General features: G+C 45.2%; 1 protein-coding gene and 1 long non-coding RNA gene across 11 annotated transcripts in view; one reads left to right on the forward strand and one right to left on the reverse strand.

Annotated features, from left to right (window-relative positions):
* Positions 1-416: 416 nt before the first annotated feature.
* The window catches only part of C14H8orf48 (chromosome 14 C8orf48 homolog), a 44,426-nt gene continuing 19,580 nt past the window's right edge, over positions 417-25,262 (reverse strand). For 2 of the 9 annotated variants that reach the window (XM_032701703.1, XM_032701709.1), the window contains exon 6: positions 19,193-19,582. In XM_032701703.1, the coding sequence (XP_032557594.1) occupies positions 19,431-19,582 (152 nt within the window). In that variant the 3' untranslated portion in view covers positions 19,193-19,430. Of the gene's footprint in view, positions 1,582-9,934; positions 9,979-15,843; positions 15,983-19,192; positions 19,583-20,297; positions 21,320-25,262 lie in introns of those variants that run through there. The other 7 variants (XM_032701701.1, XR_004359566.1, XM_032701700.1 and 4 more) reach the window with 7 other exon arrangements.
* LOC116793701 lies at positions 14,167-23,398 on the forward strand. 2 transcript variants are annotated; one of them, XR_004359567.1, is made up of 2 exons: positions 14,167-14,514; positions 18,194-23,398. It is a non-coding gene; the product is annotated as an uncharacterized LOC116793701 (long non-coding RNA). The 2 variants fall into 2 exon arrangements; XR_004359568.1 differs by having other exon boundaries at positions 21,309-23,398.

Raw genomic sequence — 25,262 nt, forward strand, 5'->3', positions numbered from 1 at the left:
ATCCCAACCAAAGAGCAGGATAGATTCCAACATCGGCATGCTGAGCGCTCCACAGAGGTTTAATGTCATGTCATCTGACCACTTTCTGCTGGACTGGTTTTCCAATTGCTCCAGTCTTTTTTTTTTTTGACTAAATTTAGAACTAGTGGGACAACTGTGGCCCAGGGACGTGGTGGGGTCACCACCACTCTCGGGAAGTGTTCAGGAAGTGTCTGGGTGTGCCACTCGGGGACATGGTTTAGGGGTGATTATGGTGGTGGTGGCTTGACAGCTGGACTAGATGATCTTGAAGATCTCTTCCAGCCTTCATGATTCTGTGGAAATTAGGAATGTTAGGTTTAGATTAGATATTAGGGAAAATTTCTTCATAGAAAGGGTTGTCCAGCCATGGCACAGCTGCCCAGGGCAGTGGTGGACTCACCATCCCTGGAAATGTGCAGAAAACACAGGGATGTGGCACTTGAGGACATGGCTTAGTGGTGACCATGGTAGTGGTGCTGATTGATGGGTGGACTTGATAATCCTAAAGATCTTTTCTGGATAATCCCATGCACATGGAATATAAATATTGTACAACACACAGGTTTAGAGCACCTTAAACAGTTAAATTTCAGCAACAACTCTGGAAAGATCTCATGAGTCCCCATTTTTATTGCACATTCTTCCTGCAGTGATCTAGTGATTCCAAGACACAGATCTCCAGTCCCCTTCCATATTTTCTGATTTTCAGCCAATAGGCAGGACAGCACATCTCATGGCTACAAAAGCTTTGGTAGACTTAAACAAATTAAACAAATCTAGACTGAATCAAAGAGTCAAAAGTGAATTAGAGCACAATATTTAGGTGCAGTGGATGTTGTTGCAGTGTTACCAAAACCCCAGGCTCTAACCCCAGGTGTTATATCCTACTAAATTTCCTGCTTCCTGAATTAGAAAGAAATTTTAAGGTTGTGAAAGAAATCCCCAAACCATGAACTGAGAATGAAATCAAAAAGATAAAAGTGTGGATTGGAAAGCCAACTGAATTTGGAGTTGGCCTACAGGTCAGTGGCAGGTGGAGGCTGTGATGGCACAAGGAGGTGAACTGAAGGTTGCAGAGACTCTGAATTATTTTCTCTTCCAAGGCAGGCTGATGTCATTCCCACCTTATGTAAAATGCAGGGATAATAAATCCCAAATTTAATCCTCGTTGTCCCTGCCTAGAGCAGGAGAGCAAACCAGCATCTGCACGGGCACACTAGAGGGAGCAGAGATAAGGGAGAGGATGAAGAGGAGCAGCAAAGATAGGAGAGGAAAAGCCATTCCAGCTTCTGAGGTGGCTTTGAGGAGGAGGGGAAGGGAAAGGGTTTGTGGTTCTGGTACCTTGAGCATTGTGTCAAATTTAGTGAGCAAACAGAGGGATGAGTGTGACAGGAATGTGTAGGACAGAAGGCACCAGCTGGATTCTCCTTTTCCACGTATGATTAAGGATTTGCGTTCTGCCAGGTAAGCACTTTTTGGGCATTAGTCGCTCAGGCTCAGCTGGTCTCCTGGACAAATTGGATTCCAGCTCACTGCCCTGGTGCTGCTGTGCCTTTCCTTCTGGGAAAGGGAGAAAACAGGAAGGTATTTTAGCTTAGTGAGCAAGGCAGACACAACTCAGACCCAGAAAACCCACCCATCCTACCTGGTTCTCCCTCAGGTTTGGACTGGAACTTCCCTAAACCACTCCAGCCAGTTTCAGGCTTTCTCACTGGTCTCCTCAGCAAAAATCCAAGCAGCCCCACCTGCCTTTAAATAACCAGAATATGACAGAGCTGCTCCCTCCCCAGCTTAATTCTCTCCCATTCAAAGGTATAAGGAGTTATTAGTACTTCAGGAGTACGTTTTCCAGCTTTGTGCTTTGATCCTCTGCTTCCACTAGGCAGCTGTCCCTGAGCTGCTTCCTGACTTGTTTCATAGTTAATTTGTTTGAAGATCATTCGAAGTCCGAGGGCTCCAGGCTCTGGGAACGCGCCAATTAGTGTCAGATGATTTAATTTGGAGTGGGGCAGGAGGAAGGAGGAGTTTAACCCGCTTAAAGGCTTGTCCCTCTTGCCACTGAGAACTAGGGAGAGCAGCAGATCTGCTCAGAAAGCCTGTGATTTAAGTTCCAAGAGGTGACCTTGGAGCTCATTTATTTTGGGTGCTCAGCAGATGCCGAGACATGAACTGTGCATGTGAAATACCAGCGTAAGCTGCTCTGTCATGAGGAAGCCAAGCCTCAGCCTCTAATAAATCTTAAAACCACTCCAACAGAAGGTTGGCAAAATGACCTTTTGAGAAGCAGCATTTTGACAGGATTTTTTTTTTAAACCATTAAGTTTTGATTGCTGGACCTTTGCCTTGCAAAGTGCTGGATCTGCATCCCAACACACTGCAGGTTTAGAGAAAATTTCTCAGTGTTGCTTCTTATTTTAAAAATATTCTGAAAAAGTGGATTTGTCTCCTCTAGATACATTCTGGACTTTAAGAGATGAAACCTTTGGGATTTATCCCAGTCTTATTATATTAACATATTTTAATTATATCAGTAGAAGTAATAATTAATAATAACGTAATATCTTCATATTAACAGCTGTCAGAATTAGCCCACACCCTTTCATGGAGGTGACACTACCACCAGTCTTTTTGTGGTAATCCCAATCCAATTTCCCTGCTGTCCAAAGGCTCCTTTTGCAGGCACTAATTCTCCCTTTAGGAGAACTGTGCAGCTTGGAGATATTAAAGCCAGCAAAACTCTCAAGTGCAGATTCATTTTCCAGGTTTTCCACCAGAAAATGTTCCTGAGGTCAGCCCTACCTCAGCACCATTTGCTGAGGAAAGATTCCAGCCTCCCTTGCTGGCACAGAGCTCCAAGGAGAATGAAACTGCACCAGGAAAGCTCTACTTTGTACAAATATAATCAAACTACGTGCTGGGGGAAAGCACACATCACAAAAAAAATTAGATTTGCTGACATATGGGCTTTGGCATCGCAAATCTTTTCCTGTTCTGGACTAACACAGTTCTCAGGAATCTCCTGGGCAGCCCTCATTAACTACACCAGTGAAAACAGTCTTTTTTTTTTGCAGCAAAAATGAAATTGTAGAAGAGTTTCTACTGGCAAAATGAAAAGAATAAAAAAAATCACTCCCTGAAGGGGCACGGGGCCAATGTCCTGCAGTTGGGGCACCACAACCCCCAACAATAAAGGGGAAGTGCAGCTGGAAAGTGCCCAGTGGGAAAGGCCCTGGGGGTGCTGGTGGCAGGGGGGGAACACAAGCCCGGGGGGGGGAAAGCTGAGAGCACCTGGCTTGCGTCAGTCCCAGCGTGTCCACAGGACCAGGGCAGTGCCCATCCCTGTGCTGGCACTGCTGGGGCACCTCCAGCCCTGGGGGCAGTCCTGGGCCCCTCATTCCAAGACAGACACTGAGGGGCTGGAGCATGTCCAGGGAAGGGAACGGAGCTGGGAAAGGGACTGGAGCAGCAGGAGCAGCTGAGGGAGCTGCAAGGGCTCAGCCTGGAGAAAAGGAGGCTCAGGGGGGACCTTCTGGCTCTGCAACTCCCTGACAGGAGGTGGAGTCGGGTGGGGGTCAGGCTCTGCTCCCAGGGAACAAGGGACAGGAGGAGAGGGAACGGCCTCAAGCTGTGCCAGGGGAGGGTCAGGTTGGACATCAGGAAGAATTTCTTGCTGGAAAGGTGGTCAGGCATTGGAAGAGGCTGCCCAGGGAGATAGTGGAGGTGTCCAAGGAAGGACTGGCCATGGCACTCAGTGCTCTGGGCCGGGGCACAAGGTGGGCATTGGGCACATCAACAAGGCACAGGACAAGAGGAAATGGCCTCAAGCTGTGCCAGGGGAGGTTCAGGTTGGATAGCGAGGAAAATTTCTTCATAGAAAGAGTTGCAAAGTGTTGGAATGGAAGTGGTGGAGTCCCCATCCTTGAAAGTGTTCAAAAAACACTTGGGATGTGGCAGTTGGGAACAGGCTTATTGGTGAACATGGTGGTGCTTGTTGATGGTTGGACTTGATCTTAAAGGTCTTTTCTAACCTTAACAATCTCTTGATTCCCTGGCACACAAATCCCATGTTCAATCAGCTCCACAGAACAGCTACAGAACAGGTTTTGAGTGGAGAGTTCAAGCATCCAGAAAATACGGTGGCAGCTGGTGTGTGGATCAGCAGGAATAAAGCACTTCAGAATAAAACTGAAAGGGGAGAAATGCTGGGGGGGGTGTGTGTTTGTGAAAGGGAATAACTGAGAGATGCACAAATGAGCTAACAAACTTCTCACAAGTGACACCACCGGCACAGGTGTGAAGGTACTGGGTTTTTTTCCCCCAGAATTGTGAATCCACAGACTGAGATGTGCAGACACAGGAACTCCAAAGCTCCTGGAAGTGCAAGGTACAAACAGCGACCGCTTAGGAATTGAAAAAAAAACCCAACAACAGTAAAGCTTCGAATCTAAACAGCAAGGCAGAAATTTTAATAAAACTGTTGGGAAAAACAAAACCAAAGCAGAAATGAATCAAAAACTTCTCACAGTTGCCACATTTCCCAGGGTCACAGGTACTGCTGTGGAAGGAAAACTGGACATTTACTGCAGCAACACATTTTAGCAGAACTGAGCACAATTGGCCAGGAATTTTACTGTGACTGTGTTCACTGATCCTACAGCAGAAAGGGCAGGTAGATCCAAGTGGGGATCACTCTGGAATGCAGGACTCAGGTGTCCTCCCATCATTCAGGAACACCCCATTTTGTATTTCCAGTTCTGTTCCCTCAGGTGGTCAAATGCCCAGAGAAGCTGTGGCTGCCACATCCCTGGAAGTGTCCAAGGCTAGGTTGGAGGAATCTGGGCTAATGCAACATGTCCCTGCCCATGGCAGGGGGTGGAATGAGATGGTCTTTAAGGTCCCTTCCAACCCAAACCATTCTGGGATTCTGTAACTTCTGAAGCCATTGGCCAATTCAAACCCAATTTCAGAAAAGCCCGGAGAAAATTGTGTTTCGTGAAAAAAAGAGAGACTGAGTAGAAAAAGGACCAGGAACAGTCTCCTTAAGCAACCTCTTGTGACTAAGAGACAGGAATCGGGTGTCAGCTAATTTGCAATCCCCCAGTGACTCACTCGAATGGGGGATGAAAGGGCATCCTTTGTCTTAAAAAAGCTACCCACAGGAATGTGGGGTAAGATCGTTTTGTGGCTTGAATAACCTTAAGATCAAATCCTGATGGAACAGGAGGGTGAGCTCAGTGTGGTCTTTAAATCTATTCTAATATCCCATTAGCAGCCTCTTCTACAGTGGTGAAACCCCACATTAATTCCACTTGTGCCTAGAAATGAGGCAAAGCATCGTTAAGAACTCCTGTGATGAAATGCTGCTGGCAGAACCGCAGAGCCTGCCTGCCGAGATCCCTTACAAATCCCTGTGGCAGTTCTCTGTAAACAGCCCCTGGAATGGGACATGGCACAGGGAACCAGCTCTTCCCAAGAACAGCTCTTTCTTTGTGACTTCTGTGCCTGTATATCATCACAAGGTAGCAGAGGCAATTTGTGAGGTTCCAAACCTCATCTCTCTGGCTGTATTTTTTCTTCCCTCCAGCTCCAATTCCTGTCTCAGGGTATGTGACAGCACTGAGGCTGCTGCAGCAATCAAAGATCCGCTCCCAGAATCTCCAATTCCAAAGGCAAAAGATTCACTTCAGCAAACACCCAGCAAACATCCTCCACTGCCCATAAAACACCCTAGAAAGGGTATTTGTGGAGTATTTGTTTCAGCTGACAGAGCAAGATGCTTACTGATCACTCAGTTCTCATCCCATTCCAAGATTGTTTTAATCATGTCGCCACTATCATGATGTGAAGGTCTAAAGCTGGTTATACTTCCAGGATATCTTATCATAGAATCTCAGAATGGTTTGGGTTGGAAGGGACCTTAAAGCTCATCTCATTCCACCCCCTGCCATGGGCAGGAACATCTTCCACTAGCTCAGGTTGCTCCAATCTGGCCTTGGACACTTCCAGGGATCCAGGGGCAGCCACAGCTGCTCTGGGCAACCTGTACCAGGGCCTTCCCACCCTCCCAGCCAAGAATTCCTTCCCGATATCTAACCCCGCCCTCTGGCAGTTTGAAGTCGTTTCCCCTTCTCCTGTCCCTCCATCCCTTGTCCAAAGTCCCTCTCCAGCTCTCTTGGAGCCCCTTTAGGCACTGGAAAGTTTCATCACAGGTGACAAAACCCTACTAGAGGAAGATAACCCTTCAACCCCACAGATTTAGCCAGATAGTGCTGTGTACTGGGTAAAACATTCCTTCTGGCTCTTCCAGCCCCTGATCAACTTGTATTCACTGCCAGGAGCACCCTGGAAGAGCTATTTGACCACTGATCCTGCATTATTAAATGGGAGATTAATTAAACCCCATAAAGTGTTAGTCATTGATTTTCATGCCTTAAAACCCCCAAGTTCCTATTTCCTAGACCTGTTCCCTACAAACATGCACCTGCTCACATTAATGGTGATCACCCAGTATTGGTGTTTTGCTGTTATTCAGCAGGGCAGAGTCCACAGAGCCCTCAGAGTGGGAGTTGGGCTCTGTTCTGACCCAAACACGAGGAACAGAGCTCAGTTAACCCAATTCTACTCCCCGAACGGCTCCTGATGGTGCTGAGCCAGGAGAGCTCAGTTTGACTCCCCACATTTGAGCTGCAGCTGGAAATTATGAAGAACCCCAACTTTCTATTTAGGAAGACCCTTAGATAGAGAAGCCACTGAGAAACCACAACCACCATGGAGTTACTGTGGGATCACTCACCAATTAAAGCCACAAAACACTTTGAAGCAAATGTTTACACTTTGCTCCATAAAATAGAGTGGAGAAAAGAGTGGGAGGAAAATGTAGCAGGCCAAAAAAGCTGCCATTTGTGTAAATACCTGCCTCCAATCCTTCAGTTCCTAACCTTGCAGGATTTCAAAGTCCATCACTTGTTTTAGCACACCAGCTGCTTCTCGCTCAGAGCTGGTGACAGCGGGAGAGTGAGAATGACACCACTTGGAGACAAATCAGCTTTAGTGAAAAACAACATTTATATATATATTACACACAATATTCCAAGTTAAAAGAACATCACTGAAAAAGCTAAGGCAAATATTCCAAAGTTAAGAAATTCCAGGATCAACCTTAATTGGAGCCTCTTGTGTGATGCAGCATTGCTGACACCTCCAATCACACAATCATGTACTAATTTTTCTGCAGAGCCCTCGCCCCCCTCAGAGGAGAGGGTGGATGATTCTAAATTAATGAGCAGCTATTTAATATTTGTTTTCTCTTCTTGTTCAGTGTGCAGCCCATTTCTGATGGTTCCCCTCCTCAGGGGTTACTCAGAAACAGCTGAACAACCCCCTGATTCAATGTTTAATTACAGAACAAGATAATTTTGCCTCTGCTTAGTTTAACCCACTTCACCAAACTCAGGTTCTACTCTGAGCACATGTGATTAATTTATTCCTGGCTTTTCCAAAGCTTACATTATGAATACATTTTTGATTAACTTATTGTCCCATTTTATTTATATAGCTTTCCATTTTATTTTAACCGAGTGGTGAAAAAATTATTAGAAAGTCTCTGTGTTGTAAAAGTGTTCATAAATTTGGGATATCCAATTTAGAAAATGAGATCATGCTTTTTACAGAGTGCTTAGTGTTATATGGGGCTTTAAATGCTGTGAACTCAGGTCCAGCTGCAGCTCCAAGAACACAGAGCAGATATTGCCTCAAATTGAGCAGACAGAAAATGAGGAGCATCCAGTTAATGAACACTTTGAAAAAGGTTTCATTTGCAGCAACTGAGCCTTAGAATCTCAGTGGTGAAGGCAGAAATTAAGTCAAGATTCAGGGCTGCATTGAAATTGTGGAACCACAAAACCCAGGGCTGAGTTATAGACACCCTGAGCTGGGCAAATGCACCCAGAGCCACGACCCCAAAGGCTCAAGGGCCACACCACAAAAATAGGGGAAAGAGAGGGAGAAGTCCCTAAATCACCAGGATAAAGGGACTCACCGCTCCCTAGGGTCAGACATACTTCTGCAGCTCAGCTGCCCTGTGAGACCATTTATCCTGCACTTTAACTCATTGTTTGGGCTCTATTCCCAAACTGCTGCATCTCTGTAGGAGAATCAGAGACTTTTTGACAATAAAGCCTGCCAGGCTTCCAATTTATCCCTAAACTGGTGAGCTTTGTGTGGACCAGTTCAGGAAGGGATGGGAGGGATCCTGTGTCAGTTGTTTCAGCTGGGAGGGGATGGTGAGGGGTCCCTGGTTCCACACCAGGCTCTGGAGGGGCAGCTGTTTAGACCCCATTTCCTATTTCCTTCAGGTCCCTTTCCATCGCTGCCAAACTGTCTCTGCTTCAGTTCTGCTTCACTTCCGGTTCTTTATCCTATTTTCTTTCCATTTTCCTCACCAGGTGCTCTTCAGTGTCCACATTCCTGTTCTAGCCCCTGCAGTCACTCCAACAAAGCTCCTGGAGCCAGCTGTTTCCCTCCAGATCCTTCCCAACCACTTCCTAAACATTCCTAAACACTATTCCCCCCATGTAAAGCACATCCTTTCCCGTCTCCCCATATGGTTCTGACCTTCCCACCTTTTACAAAGTCCTTAAGGAAACACAGCATTTCCTCCCTCCCACCTCCCAGTCTCTGCTGATCAGCCCTGGGTTACCCGCACCTCCCCTCCCCTCCAAGGACTCAACCTGCCAAATTCCAGATTTCCAATCCAAATAGACATCCAGGCACTGCATGGGCTGTGGAGATGGAATCTGCAGGTCCTCAGGTTTCAGGATACACTGTCCAAAAATCTGCCCCAGGAAACCTGCCTTCCTGAGACTCCTGCTATTGTCCAGAGGTGAGATTCCTCAATCCCTACATTGGGATTCTCCTCTGAAGGAGACTCTGTCTGCCATGACTTGTAGCAGTTTCTTCTCACAGGGGAACCTTCACTTTTCTGAGCAACTCACAGAATATACTGCACTGATAACTTGGCCAAACTTGGGTAAATTTTGATAAAGAGGTGGAAAAACCTACTAGTGGTGACAAATTCCATCACTCTCAGCTTTTAGTTCCATGTTTCAGGACCAGAAGCAGGAAGACCTCAGAGGGAAAGACTAAAGACCCCAAGACATGCAGAGCTTAGAGAGCCTTACACATCTGGCAAACTGTCCACAAAGCAACTGCAACTCAGAGAAGAGGAGGGGATAAGGATCTTCTGGCCTGGGATGAGAAAGCAGAGATGGATGCACAGGAAAGCAGAAAACATGGGATTTCTGTGTGTAGATGTCACAGAATAATAGAACCATGAAATGGTTTGGGCTGGAAGGGACCTTAATGACCATCCAGTCCCACCCCCTGCCATGGGCAGAGACACCTTCCACTATCCCAGGTTGCTCCAAGCCCCATCCAAACTGGCCTTGGACACTTCCAGGGATGGGGCAGCCACAGCTTGACCCACAAAATGAGAAACTGTTGCCCTCAGGTCTGACAGCTGCTGAACAGGGCCCTGTGCTCCTAAAGCTGCTGCATTTCCATTTTAAAAGAAAAATAGAGGCGGGAAGAAAGGACCTTGGGCAGAAAACACAGCAGGGTGTTCACAGCTCGTGCAAGTTCCACTTGTGAGAGCATCATCCACTCCAGGACTGGAGAGACTGCCAGAGACACCACTGGTGTTCGGCTTTAACCATCTCCCTATGAAAGGCAAGTGAGGGGACAAAAGGAAATCCCAGAAAAGACAAGGTTGGTGCTGGCAGGGATCTATTCTGGGATCCCTCGAGGTCATTTCAAAGAACACACCAGCTTCTTGAACAGTCCTGGCCTTTGCTGTGAAACAAGCTGTGAAACCAGACAAACTGTCCTACCTCCATTATATTCCACATTTCCAGAATGTCCATTCTTTGCTTCAAGTTTTTTCTTCAGGAGGTTTTTGATCTGGTAAAAGAAACACATCAGCTCCCTAGTCACCAGTGCTAGGACTCAAAATTTATGTAGACATGCACAGAAAGAGTTGACCTCAGGGGAAAAAAATCTAGATTTATATTGCTGGTGCTGAAGCAGAATTCATTCCTCATGCAGCAGACACGAAACCAGAGCTGTTTCATGGTGAGAAAAGTCACTGTACAACATCAAACACGTTGTTTATGTAGCCCAGACTTCTGACACTGGTCAGTACCAGGTGATTTTAGAAATATTGTTACACATCCAGGGAAAGATTAATACGGGAAATCTGCCCCACAAGGGGATTTCCTCTTTACATGTGCTGAGTGTGTGTGTCTTACGGCCCCAGGCCACAATAAAAATACTGCTGCTAACTCTGGATGCTCTTATTCCCACATGGACACTGACACCTTCCCAGAAATCCTTCCAGTCTCTCAACCACGGTGCACACCTGGCCAAGTGAATTCCACAGGGGAATTCTGTGCTCTGTACAGAAGCATTTCCTTCCATTAATATTATCTGTAATGCCTTTCAATTCCACTGAATTTTTCCTTGCTCTCAAAAACTGTGAGATTAATCAGGAATTTCTGCCTTCCTCCCTCAGTTTTATGTATTTATATACTCCTACCATGCCCCTCTCACCTGCCTCCTTTCTGGAATAAAGAATTCAGCAACAGTCAGTCTTCTTCAGGAGCCATTTCAGAGATAGTGGAACAGCCTGATAATTCCAACAATGCCTCAGAAACCTCAAACCTCATTCCATGTTTTATGATCGGGCTGCATGCAATTAAAATTAGAGAGACTGATAGATCAGCAGTGCTGGGCTAAGCCATTTTTACACCGTGTACTCATCCAGGAACAGGCTGGTAACTGATTTCTTTATTAAGTAAATTTTATCTCTACCAATAAAACCGAACCTTCCAGTTAGGATGGGAGAGAAGAACAACTCCACACAAGCATTGAAACTTTCCAGATAATGTGATTTCATTTTGTTGCCTTTGGCTCTAAATTTTCCTCTTATGCTGCAGTCAATATTTATAACATTAGCAAATGAAAAGGAATTTGATGGTCTGGCTTTGATGAGAAACTTTGCTTTTAATAACTCCTTTTTTTTTTTTTACTGCATTCCTGCTCTGCTCAGGCTAAGGAAAAGCCATATTCCTTCCTTCCCACCAAGGTGGAAGGGGGATCCTGTTTCAATCTCTATATGAGAGGAGCACCTTGACAACAACGTATGTATGGAAGGGAGAGAAGAAGAAAACATCCCTTTGGGAGTGATCCCCTTGTACAACACACCTACCTGACAGGGGTGCTTTGATCTGTCGCCGTTTGCAGTTTAAATTTCTAAGAGAAAGGACAATCTGAAAAGATTCCCAGCTATAACATTGAAAACAGAAGCGGCCATGGGAATATCAACAGTCTGACTGGGACACCAGGGATTTCCACACTGATGAAGAAGGAACATTTCGATGCAGGATGAGAGAGAAGCTTTGGGCTATTTTTCAGAGCTTGAAGACCTTCTCAAGGAGTTATAAACACTCATTTTCCTTCTAGGCCTTGAATTACTGTCAGAACATATCAATAAACTTGGAACAGCATTCCCTGTCCAGAGATCATGAGCACAAAGGCACTTTGGTCTAATGCATAGGATTGTACAATTCCAGAGTGGTTTGGGTTGGAAGGACCTTAAAATCATCCCATCCCACCCCCTGCCATGGGCAGGGACACCTCCCACTATCCCAGGTTGTGGCAACCTGGCCTTGGACACTTCCAGGGGCAGCCAAAGCTTCTCTGGGCCACCTGTGCCAGGGCCTCCCCACCCTCACAGCCAAGAATTCCTTCCCTAAAGTCTTACTGAATCTTCACTGAATCCCTGATTGGAAGTTTTCCTGGAGTAGATAAAGCTGTACCTTATAAACCTGTTCCTGTCCACAGCCCCCTGAGAACCACAAACTTCCAACTGACTGATACAATTTCTGACCTGTCATAAGCTTTAAAATAGAGAAGATTCAGGAAGTGGCAAATTTGACAGTGTGAGGAATTTGAGTGTATTAGTCACATTGGATTAAGAACAAGTAGTTGAAGAAAAGATTAAATGTAGCATCAAAATATATTAGAATCTTGTCAGACATTCCTTATTGGCTTAGTTATGAGTTCAGAGGCAAAGTGTAATAAAACTGGAGGAAGAACTCCCCTTGCACCAATGCAAACTGGTGGAAATTTGTATTCCCAGGCCTTTGCATATGTATATGTGTGCATATATATAAATATGCATGTATACACACACATTATATATAGCTTTTCCAGTTGATATAAGACATAAGAAGCAGTGTATAAAAATATGAAAGGAAAGTTTTATGAAATGCAGAAGACAGAAAACTTCAGTCAGTAAGGAAAAGAGACCTTGGGGATGAAATATAAATAAGGGGTAACCATGTCGGTAAAAGTCTTTGTTGGGATTGTTCTTTACCTTCCACTGCTATCCAGAAGTACAGGGAGATTGCCAAAAAAATAAACCCAAAGAAAAGATCTGAAGTTATATCTACAGAGGTCGTAACTGCTGAAAACCAGGCTTTTGCTCCCTTGAAAAGGGAGTTACACGTCCAGCTCAGTGTCCAGGTAACAAAGCCCAGGTTTTCCTACAGACTAGCTGAGAAATGCCCCATTTTTGGTGTAAAGCACAAGGAAGTCCTAGCTGTGTTTCCAGCGGGCCTGGATTGTAGTAAAGATGACAAGTGCTTTTTCTCCACCCCATTGATCTGCCCTAGAAAAGAACCAACTGCAACTGCAATTCCTCCCTCCAGCATGAGCAGCTGCACTGCCCTCATCCCTTTGGGATCCTCGGGAAGCAGGAGGTGGAACAGGCACAGGTCACTCATTTGTTGGGGAGAGGAAAGCAAGGGATGTGAAGCTATTCTCCAGGGAGCACTGCACCACACACCAAAGGATTCAGGGATGTGTTTTCATGCACACCAACATGAAAGTTGCTTTCCTGATGTGATATCCTGATTTATATCCTCTCTGATCCAGAGGAGTTTCATTAAGAAGTTGCCAAGGATCAACATTTTGACTGTTTCAGCCTTTAAGTGCCAAAGCTGGTTCATTTTCTGCAAGCTGAGGGAAGGAGAGTCACTCTGTAGGCAGCTGTCACTTGTTCCAGGACTGAGTCATATTTGGGTGTGCAGTGACACACTCCCCTGTACTTTCACACTAACTGAACACATCGGGTCTCTTGGCTTCATTGTGGCAATCCCTCTGCTTCCCAGATCCCTTCCATCTTTAGGATGGAGCTTCTTTTGGGCAGGATGGAGCTTCTTTTGGGCAAGATGCTTCTGTAAGTAAAGGAATGAGGTAGCCTACTTTCCAAAGCTAATTTCTTTCTCCAAGTGTGGACATGAGGAAGGTGGCAGAGGGTGGGATGTGACTTCAAAGCAGATGGAAATGCAGAAGAACAGTTGCTTAGCACCTATAAAAGTCAGGCCCACTTCTTCACAAGAGATGTGTGTATTTAGGAATCTATATTTAGCAATCTGCATTTGAATTTTGGCCTCTAAATAACCTAAACCCATCACAGCTCTTTTGGAATGTGTAGATGATTAAATAAACAATGAGATTAAAAGTCATAGGGATCCTGCTGCGGTCCTGGCACCAACCAGCTCCTTGGCACTCGGGAACAGCTTTTGTATTACCTTGGGAGCTTTGCCATCTGTTAATGAATGACAGGGAACACAAAAAGGTGCTGTAAAAACTAAATTCCACAATGATTCCTCAGCCAGTGGGACAATAGGGATCAGCCAGCAACCTTTGTCTGAGCAGGAGATGCAAATTAAAGATTGGAGTCAGAGGCAATTATTCAACCTGGACTATTTCTGTGGCACGGGACTGTTTGAGAACTGGTCTGTAGCATCTCTTTCTCTGGGAATAAATCGATACAACACGGCAAGACAGAGACAAAGCATCTCAGAAATGTATTTTCAAAAAGGCTGTAGAAATGCTCGACAGGCAGGGTGAATGTGCTCCAAAGCACTTGGAAGCTGAAAATATTTCCTTCACATTCTACTCCTTACTTGATTAGGAAAACTCACCTGATAAAAGGAGCACGAAAGTATCCTGTAATGACACAGATAAGGGAAGAAAACAGAAGCGTTTCATTCCCATCAGCATCTCCTGCCTTTGTCTCAGCCTGCTCTTTAAACCCAGCTTATGCCGACACTATTAATGTGGGTATCTGTGACCAACTCCGGGTTTTTATGCTAGTGACCCGATTCCGCACTAACACGCTCCTCCCAGCTCGGTGAAGCTCCCCATGTGATCCATTCTTCCCCCTAAATAAGTTGACAATCTGGCTGTGCTCAGAGTGCTGCCGAGGGGGTGCGGAGCTCTTCCCCCCTCCGCAGCTGCGGCACCGCAGCCGCACCGGGGCCGCGCCGGGCCGGGCTCGGGACTCCAGCACGGCGGGGCTTGGGGCTCCCAGCACCGCTGCCCCCTCTGGAGGAGCCCAGCGAGCCGAGCAGGATGCGGCCGGAGCAGGTGAGCGTGCGTGTATGCTGCGATGGATCCTTTGTGCGGCTCTCTGGGAACTGGAGGAGGGAGGGGGCAGCGGGGGCAATTTTTTAACGGGCAAAGCCCGAAGGTTTGTTCCCTTCCCCGTTGCCCCTTTCCCAAGGGATGTGCCTGATGAGCCTATTCCCAGCAAAGCCCGTTTCCACGAGTAAGGGCAGCGCCTGCGGCAGCGGGGCCACCCGGGCCGGGCACGGGGGAGGTCGGGAATGCTCCGCTGCATCCTGCGCTGCTGCTCCGGCCCCCGCAGCCCCCCGGGCCGGCACTCGGGCGTACCCAGCACACGGCGCTGGGGCTGGCAGGGCACGGCACTGCACGGTACCAGCGTACGGGCTTGGCACGGCACGGCACTGCTCAGTGCGGTACCAGCGTGCAGGACCGGCACAGCACTGTGATACCCGAGTGCAGGGCTGGCACAGCACGGCACAGCGACAGCCCCGGGCCAGGCTGGCACAGCACGGTACCAGTCTAGGGGCTGGCACGGTACCAGTCTACGGGCTGGCACGGCACGGCACCGGGCAATGTGGTATCTGTGTACAGGCTGGCACGGCACGGCACAGCGATAGCCCCGGACCAGGCTGGCACAGCGCGGTGCCAGTGCACGGGCTGGCATGGCACGGCACGGAGCGGTACTGGTGTGCAGGACTGGCACTGCACTGTACAGCACAGTACCTGGCACAGCACAGCACCGTGACACCCATGTGTGAGGCTGGCACGACACGGTACTGCACATTGAGGTACCAGTGTGCCAGACTGGCACTATCCCTGAGCAGGTTCCAGGGCTGGCCTGCCCATCCTGCTGTCCCCCAGCCTGGCTCAGGGCCACTCGTGGCCCCCCTGGGTGTCCTGCTCTAGTCCCAGGTGTGACCCCCTCCCTCCCCTGGCTGCAGCTTCCCACAACCCCTTCCTACAGACCCACATCATCCTGCTCCTGGCACAAAGGTGTCCCTGGAACCCCTCCTCTTATGGGATGTGCATCCTCCTCTCCATCCCCACCGGGGCTCCAGGGACCCCCCATTCCTTCCCATCCATCCCACACCTTGTCCTGCTCCCTGTGTTTCCTGAACTCCTCACTCTCCTAAGAGATGATGCCCCCATCCTATGCCCTCCCAGGCAGGGTTCAGCAGTGCCCTGGGATCTCTCACACATTAACTGATCCCAAAGGCATTTCACTGAACTTTTCCCATTTGGAATGTGATTTGGAGCTAAAAGAAAAGTCTCTGCAGCAAGCACTGACTGCTTAAAGTCTTCATTCCCTTCTCTCTCCCTTACCTATCCTTGAGCCTCTGTGCTGGGATCAGTTCACTGCACAACAGTTCAGCCGCACAGAGCCCAGTACTGGCTTCAGACTGGGACAGGAGGGCAGTGAGGAGGAGGGAAGGTGCTTCCTTGCTCTCCTACACCTCTCAAATCACAAGGAGACTATTCCCAGATCGTGCTGTGAGAAAAGAAGTAAGATTTGATTCCAGAAATGTACAGACACAAAGTAGCTACCTCTAAACTGACATTCATCACTCCCCCTCCCAGCCCCTGCTCCCTCCCACCCTTTCACTTATTATTTTCCTTGCATAATTTGAAAGGTGAAAATCCCTGAATACTGAATATATGGCAGTTCTAGACTGTGTCTGTTTATCAGGAACAGCCACAGTGGCTGCAAGGTGAAGAGTTTTCTTTTAAAATGAGTTGGGTGAAAAACTTGAATGTTCAAACAATCTTTTGCTCTTTGGCCTATTAAAAAAAAATATGTTATTCCTGCAGGAGTTTCAATCTTGGCAGATTTTAGATCCAAGAGAAACGCTGCAGAGCTTCCCATTTATAACTGCTTTCCTTGCTTGTGGAGGGAAGGAGAAATAGGGAGAGGAGAGATTAAATAGGGAGGGGGACACAAAACCAGATCTAATTTGTTCATCCTTATCACAATCAACCCAGAATTAGAACCCTCCTTCACCTGCACAGTATATGAGAATAAAGAGGCCATTGATCCTATTTTAGGGGGGTTTCTAGGTTTTAGGTTTGTTCATTTGAATTCAGCTCTAAACAGCTTTCAGTTTTCATTTACCCTCTTAACTCAAGGGAACAATTAAACATCCACCCGTACCTGCACTGTAATCCTTGTTGTGGCTCCAAAAACTAACCAGAGCATTGGGGCAAATTGAGCTTAAAAACAGGTAAATGGGGAAAAATCACTGAGCAGGTTTAAGTTTAGTGTAGGCTTGGGAACTGCTCACTCCAGGGCTTTTATTTACGCAGAATAACATTTCAAATACAGACCAAGAGAAAAATTCCCAGGTTGCCTCTCTGTGATCACAGGATGCAACTGCTCCTGATTTTGGAAGGCGTATGGGAAGAACAGCATAAAAAATAAAGAATATGAACTAAATCAGAAAAAAGACCAGTTTCAAAAGGAGAAAGAATCCCCATTTCACAGAGGACTTTTTTTAGCTGATGACCTAAGCCTGTTCCTTGAGCAGGAAGGGCTTATCAGGAAAATCCTCCCTCCAAAAAGAGGAATGGTGGTAATGCTTTGAGAAAAACAATCTCACCCGAGTTTTTAAAAGGCAATGAAGCCTATTTCCAAGTGAACGCCATGAAGGAACAGATCTGCTCAACTGCTTAGAGAGCAGCACTTTGATCCAGCACTGTTTCCCAAGTTTCAAAGGGAAAAAAATCCAAACCCTTTCCTAAATGTAAGCCTGTGAAAGGAATAAGCTTCAGTGTCTCTTCCTCACATGTTTCTGTGCATGGCTAAGCCTCAGTCCACACACCTATGGGGAGCACTGAACAAAAGGAACCCTAAAAACATCATCCAAGGATTTCAATGATCAGGATAAGAAAATTCCAGGTCAATATACTTTAACTATATAGACAAGAAGGCTAAAACATGGATCACAGGTGCCTTTTAGTGACACTGGTTTAGGGAGGGAATTCATCAGGTGTTCCGTCTATGACTGATGTGCAATTTGTTCCTGGTAAAAGGCAGCAGCAACTTCCACAAGGATTTGAGCTTTGTACAGCCCAAAGATCTGCCAAAATATGCAGTTACAGGCAGGCTGTAATCACACCTCAAAAAAGCTGCTTTGTTAATCAATCACAGTTATAATAAATTAACATGTCATACTACCACAAGTCACCATAAAACCAGAGGGATGAATATCAGCTTCAGAGAGAGCCCAAATCTAAACACAACACTGTTGCTTCAATGAATTTATGCTTCAGCGATTAATGAATTAAAATTAAAACCTTAAAACCAGAATTAGCTCCATGTGGGTCCTCTGTAAAGTAATGCCCAGGAAACAGTCCCTTCTGTTTCTGGCCCACAGGAGCTCTGGTGGAACCCAAAGCAGATTCCTGAGCAGTGGCACATCCTGAAACTTCCCCCTGAATCCTAGGAGCTGTTTTGCTCAGTATCTTTCCAGGTAGAGGGAAGATGGGATCAGGTTCTGCTCTACAATTACTTGGTTTTCTCAAACATCAAGAAATCCCTCAGAGTTCTCCGAGCCCAGAGCAGCTTCAAGGAAAATCAGGATCCCCTCAGATATTGTTCCTTTCATAGGAACTGGACTTTCTGTTGGCTCCTGGCTCTGGCCAGTGCTGGGATGAGTTCTCACAAGCGCTTCCAAAACTGGCAGCCTTTTTTCTCTTCTTGCAGAAGGAAAACTCAAGTGTAATAAAGACAGCACAGGCTGAACAACTGCTAAGAGCAGAGTCCTCTTGTTCACCAGGATAAAACTAGTCTAAAGTGAGAGACCGGGGCTAGAACTTTGTACACTTCATTAAAACATTAATTGACTTGCTTAATCCTTTATCTAAGATGCCAGTTATAGTACTGGATGTAATCACAAGGGGCTTATGCAAATTCCATTTCCAAGGATGACCACGTGAAAATCTAATACAGGTAATTTTTCCTCTTTTACTTTGGGATTAACAATGGAGAGGAAAAAGACATAAAGAGGTTTTTTGATTTGAGGACTTTCCAGATAAATCTATGGTGTTTAACACCGACAAACATGGTGACACTGCAAATATCACTGAAGTGTCTTTCTGGAACAAGCCATACTCCAAAGGATAGAGATTCTACAAGGAAGGAGGAAGCCTGGCTGAAAGATTTCCACCTTAAGATTTCAAAAAACACTTTAAGCAGCCAAAAATAAATATTTCTGTGTAAATAGGTACATATTTAAAACACTCCTAAACACTTTGTTCTTACATGGGGGTTTATAGAAGATGCAGCAAGGCTAAAAATCTCATTACATGTTTTTCAAAGCCTTTTCTCCTTCTTCCATTCCTTCCTCCTCTCCTTCCCTCCTCCTTGTCCCCACTCCCATTTGTTCCCACTCCCACTCTGCCTTTTGTCTGCTGCTCCACAGTTCTGGAGGAGGAGGAAGAGCCATTTACATTCCAGGTTTCCAGCATGATGGAGACCCTTCATCCAAAGGTTTTTCACATCAAAAAGATGCAAATTCAGAGAAAAGGAGCCACATTCTTCTCTAAAGCAATTAAAACGGAAGAGAGAATTTGAAAGGCAGCAGGGAGATTTACAAGAAAGCTGAAGGCAAAAGGAAAGCAAGGCTGAAACTGTATTAAAAAATCAATATATATTTAGGGTTATATAAATAGTAGAAGTAATTCAGCATTGGCACAGAGAATGTGGGGATGAGAACACGAGAGAGACACACAGAGACAGAAAACAAGACTCTCCTGCTACTGATATCAAAGAGATTTCTTATATTAACTCACAAGGAGCAGGTTTATAGTTTCAGGTCAGTCACCTTAACTTTGGGAAAATGTTTTTGTGTTGCTCTGAGAAAGAATACTGTACCTTTTTCTCACTTGCTGCTGGTTTATCAACCTCTATGGTCCTTATCAACCATCTTTAATCTCCAGCATCAGGAAGCCAAAGGAAGACTGAGTTCCTCAAAGATCAGGGATGAGAAATCAGCTCCCCACTGACAAGGAAGGTGCAGGAGCTCATGTGATTCCTGGCCTTCATCCTTCTGATGAAGCTGAAGATTCCAGACATCACCAAACTTGCTCCTTCCTTTGAAACACAGAATCAGAAAGCAGAGTTATCCCAACAACATAAACCCCCAAGCCACGTCCAATTAAAACTTCCTACAAGTCTGATCTCCCACATGTTATTTTGACTTAATTTTTTTTACAGATCCAATGCAAATCATCAGTAGTCTCTTTAATACAACACCGATAACATCATTACTGCCAAGGCTCTGGCAAACAGAGGCAAGGGCTGCCCTTATGAAAAGGGAGGAATCTCAGTGAAATCAAAAAGCTGTTGATGAACATTGTTATCCCTTTTCAGTAATTCAGGGTTTTGACAGTTGCCAATAACCTGAATTAATCTTGAGACACTGATTTTTGTGACTGTAATTTGCTTTGTTCCTCTCACATAAATTGCATCCAACCCACTCTTACTTTTCCATCCTCAAAAACTACAAAAAAACCCTTAAAAATCTGTTTCTCTCTCCTTTGTTGGAGTATGCAGAGGCACAGAGGTCAAGCCTGGAGAATAAAAGGAAAGACAATGCCTGTCCTAAGGATATTAGAAAACAAGGAGCAGGTTTTGTCCTCCCCACCTTATACTCAGTTGTACTAAAACAAAAAGACATGGAAACAGGAGCGAGGGTAGGGAATTCCATCCCTAGGCAAGGACATGTTCTACATCAAGAGTCTGAGTTTATATAAGTATCAAACTAAAACATCACTATTTCATAAAAGGTTTAAAAATATAACTTACAGATTTTCTAATGTGCTTTCACAACAAGTTTATTCTAACAAATCGGTATTTCCAGACCAAAAAAAAAAATAATAAAAATCACTCCCATTATTTTTATCAATACCTGACTCTTTCTAACATATTTTATTAAACGTTAATGGGAATTAAATGTGCACAGGCCTGAAATCCTGGTTTGCATGTTTGCAATGCTCAGGCCAAATACACTGAAGAATTATGACTCACACAAAACCAACAAAACAAGGGAAGAATTATTTATTCTCTGCTGCTTGAATTAAATCAGAGCATGGACAAGGAGGGGGGGTGGTTAAGGGAAAGTTTCCTTTTCTTTGCACATCCTCTGTTTGAACTTCCCGAAGTTCCTCCGTGTCCACCTCTCCAGCTCTGGAATCACAATGACCTGGATTATCAGCCAGTACTCTCCCTGTATGATCCCTTTCCATGTTGGAGTTGTGTCAGGATTTCCTTGTTCACCCAAACAGCCATTCCTCTTCCAACTGACACCCAGGTATGTTGACTCCCAGGAAAATGCAAGAGTTCTCCCATAAAACTTCCTTCTTGGCACTTACAGACACGGGAGGTGGGTCCCTGCAGCCCCAGTTTGCAGTTTTTGAGGTTTCTCTCACCCTTCTTGCCATCCAGGGTCCCCGATATGTGTCCAAGCAGCAGGAAGGAGCATTCTGTGCTCTCAGGAAGCAAAGGCAGAGTGGAAGGTGGTGGTGGCACCCCACGGTTTGTCACAGCTGCAGCAGAGCCATCAACAGAGTCCTCACATACTGTTTTGAAGGGATTTCTCCATAAAAGCAGCTTCTACCCCAAAATGCAGTGGGAGCACAAGCAGAACTTTGCAGATTTAAGATTTTAAAAGCATTCTTGTTTTGATTTTGAAAAGCCACATATCTGAACTGACGGAGAAATGGAGTTACAGATGACATCCCTGCACCTTCCTGAGCAGTCCAGTCCAGCACCAGCTGCCTAAAGACTTTAAATCCTTCATATTTTATTTTCCCCTCAGGAATCTGATAGCTGTGGATACAGATGAAATGAGATACAGGCTCAGGCAAGTATGACAAGATCTGATTTCTCTTAGCACTGAGACATTCCACCCTCCTGCACTTCCATGTGGGTGGTGGACACTTGGTTGCTCCATAAATCAGAGGGGGCATTTCTCAGTTTCTCAAGTTCTTTTATTGCAGTTTCTTTCTTTAGGTTACTTGAGAAAGATGTTGAATATGTAGCCCAGGAACACTAAAATATTCTGCTGTCACCCCCTCCTGATCTATGACTTGCCAGCAGTGCAATATGTAGACATTCATCAAAGATGTGCCACGTTGCACTTGGTCCCTTATGTGAAATGAACTTTCTATCAGCTTCACAAACATCTCAATTTACAGTAAATGTGATTTTCAACTTTCTGTAAAATCCACAATTATTTCTGTCTCTGGGAACATATTGTTCCAAACTGGCAAGAACTGCTATTTACATCCTTTAACATCAACAGAGTGCTAATCTACATAAACAGTCATTATTGCTAACAAGAATGGGCTGTTAATTAGTAAGAGGGACCCTCAGTTCTCTGCTAGCCTAAGTAGGATGAAACTCACATTTCTATAAAGAGGGGGAATTACAACTGCACCCCATCAAACAGAGTATCACTGAACAAACATTTCCACTCCCAAGATATCTGAAACCTAATTTTGGCCTCCAAGCATTTGGGAGGAGGGTAGAGGGGGTTCAGAGCAAACTGTTATTTGAAATAAATAGGCCTGAGCGTGCTTAGAGCTCCTCAAAGTAAAATATCCTGGGGCCAAAGACTGAGTGGAAGCAAGAATGAAGAGCAGCCCAGCCTTGTTCCTCCTCAGATTTAAGTCTGAAACGGGATTTGGATGTGGGGAGGGAAGGGGGAGGGCAGAGCAGCCCTTGAGAACTGCTCAGATGAGGAAATATTTTGGATTTGTCACACACAGCATGTATCAAAGCCAAATGACTTAAATGCGTTTGAAATTCCAGAAGAATTAGGAAAGAGGAGGGGTTTTAAATTCTAAATTAAAGCTCAGTGCCTGTAGGGGAGCTCTTCAATAATCCTGTGTAATTTTTCACCCAGGGCCTTTTTCCAGGCTCCAGATTTGCAGTGAGGGGACCTCCCCAAGTCCAGGATAACGAGGACAAAAACCCCCAATCCAATCCCTTTCCAGACAATCCCTGTCTGAGAGCTGATATCAGAGAGGAGGGGAAATAAAACCTCTTCGTGAGAGCTCCTGTTTGCGGCTGATTTTGTTCACGTATGGGGTGTGAGCAAACACAAGTCACAAAACCTGTCTTTGATTTCACCCTCTTTTGGGAATATCTGGGAGAAGAAAAGAAACACCTCTCAGTGCAACAATTCCTAAGATATAAAGTCCACTTGTTGCAGTGACTTAAGCCCAAGGATAAGCTCTGCCACCACAATGTTACTGGAATATTGATTTGATTTTCTCCAGTTCTCTCCTCTAGAACACAAAGAATCCCAAACTGGCACTAGGCTGAGCTTTCTTCTGACTCTCGGTGAAGAAGACAACACATTCCTGACCTCCTGACTTGGGATATAGAGGAGCTGTGCTATAAACTTTGTGCCACAGGCTGTTACTCCTGCCATCCCTGCCTTCCAAAACAAAGAACACTTTTGATCTCACCTATGCCTGGAGAACCTGAGGAGAAAACCATCGCCTGGATGACACAGGTGCCAAGGGAATCATAGTTCTTGCTTCACTGGGAATTTTGAGAACACCTCCTGAATCCAAATGAGGCCCAAGTTCACAGAGGTCCCTGGACCTGCACTTTCAGCCTCACCAGACTATGAAAACTTTGCTAAATTAAATACAACAAGGGACACTGAAAGTGAGCAGCTGGACGGGTCCCTGTCGTCCACCATCGCGCTGATCGTCGTGCTGACCATCATCTTCTCCTTGGTAATGACATCCCTAATAACCTACTGCTTCCACAAGTGGAAACTTAGAGGGAAAAGACTGCAGAAAGCACAAGAGGAGTATCAGAAAGACCATGAAAAGAGCATTTGCCAAAGCACACCTGGACTTGTTTCATAAAAAAAAAAATGGAAAAAAAGGATCCACCACAAAGAACTCTTGAATTACCTGGAAATGAAAATAATGAAAGAACTGCAACTATGAGATTTCCAAGCAAATACATCCTTGTTTTATCTAATTTCTAAGAGTTGTTAGCAGTTTGGAGATTTCCTACAGCTTTATTATACATATATATATATTTATATATTTAACCTCATTTGTGCAAAGTAAAACATACACAATCATTTATTTCTAATCTCTTTTGTCATTTTAATCTCTCCACAACCTCTCTGAGCAACCTGTGTCAGTGATTCTTGGCTGTGAGGGTGGGGAGGCCCTGGCACAGGTTGCCCAGAGAAGCTGTGGCTGCCCCATCCCTGGAAGTGTCCAAGGCCAGGTTGGAGCAACCTGGGCTAGTGGAAGGTGTCCCTGCCCAAGGCAGGGGGTGGCAGTGGATGAGCTTTAAGGTCCTGCCCAACTCTAACCATTATTCTCTGTATTACTAAACCAGTAAATTCAAATCTGCTGCTCAGACTCTTTTAAAAATCCACTGGAAGGTAAAAAGTCAGATTTTGGTCAGTGCAAACCAACTGATCCAAACCAGTGGAGTTATGTTGTCTTGCACCGATGTAGCCATGGGCTGAAGGGGTTGAAATCCAGCTAGAGTCTCGAGTAAATCTGATTCCCAGATGCTCAGAGCAGCAGCCTGGTCCTGAAGAACTGCTCGTGTCGTCAGTGACACTCCAAGCAGGACCAAACCTGAAATTTAAGTCAGGATTTCCTGAGGTGCTCATGGCATTCCAGCCACAAGTGGATCAAGGACATCCAACACTAGTGGAACCCAATTTCCCAAGGGCAGGGCAAGCCCACCACCCTTTTTTTAACTAGGCTTCTAATTCTTTTTAAACCAACCATACACCAGTGTGTTTCTATTTGCAGAGCCTGTAATATCATGTCACAGAGAAATTACAGATTTATTGTGTAGCATCTCTGAGTCATATTTTCTAACAAAGTGATGGATGTAATATTAATAGATGTAACTGTTTTACAAAGTAGAAACCATGTAAAGTTACCACCAAGCCCCCAGCACAAGGATATAGCTTGCTTGCAATTACCAGTAATGCTGTATGTATTTTTAAACAAGCTATAATACTGTGATGATGCTGTAAACTTACTTCTGTAGGCAAAAAAAAATGTTCTATTTAAAAATGTCAAGCTGAAAGATGTAAATGTTCTGGAAGTGCTACCAACTAAAAATATGAATTTTCACAGAATATTCTAAAGATTCTGTTCCATGCTACAGATATATTTTACAAAGGTATTTATGGGTCATACACACCAGTCTGTGAGAACAGTATTATTTTATTACAAAATAAATACATGAATAAAAAAGCAGTGAATATCCATGCCCAGAAGCTGGAAAATGTTTGGTTTTTTTTAAATCCCATGATCAATTCTATAGGTCATTTGAAAGATGGAGAACTTTGTACCTTATTGATATAAGGGATCCACCCCAACACATGTCCCAGCCTCCCCCATCCAGATCCTGTCAGTGCAGCCAAAATTCTGCAGAATCAGTTGTGGAGGAAAAAGGGACATGAAAACAATGCAAATGTAGTATTTGTAAGATTAATCTCTGTTTTGCCCAGATTCCAGCCCATTTTTTAAGCCAGTGGCATTCAGAACACTAGCCCTGGTGCAGGGAGTGATCTGCACACACACATTGTGATAAATAAAAATTAAATAAAAACTCATTCTCTGAAAATCTGAATGGTAATAAAATTACACTTTGAAGAATGCAAGTATATGTGAAATGCTTTAAAATACAGGGCTAGAAGCACTCCAGCTCTTGCTGGAGGATCTATGGATGATTTGGGATAACTGCCCTGAAAGCTGCAGTCTGGGGT

Source organism: Chiroxiphia lanceolata, chromosome 14 (assembly GCF_009829145.1).
Source record: "Chiroxiphia lanceolata isolate bChiLan1 chromosome 14, bChiLan1.pri, whole genome shotgun sequence".
NCBI lineage: Eukaryota > Metazoa > Chordata > Aves > Passeriformes > Pipridae > Chiroxiphia > Chiroxiphia lanceolata.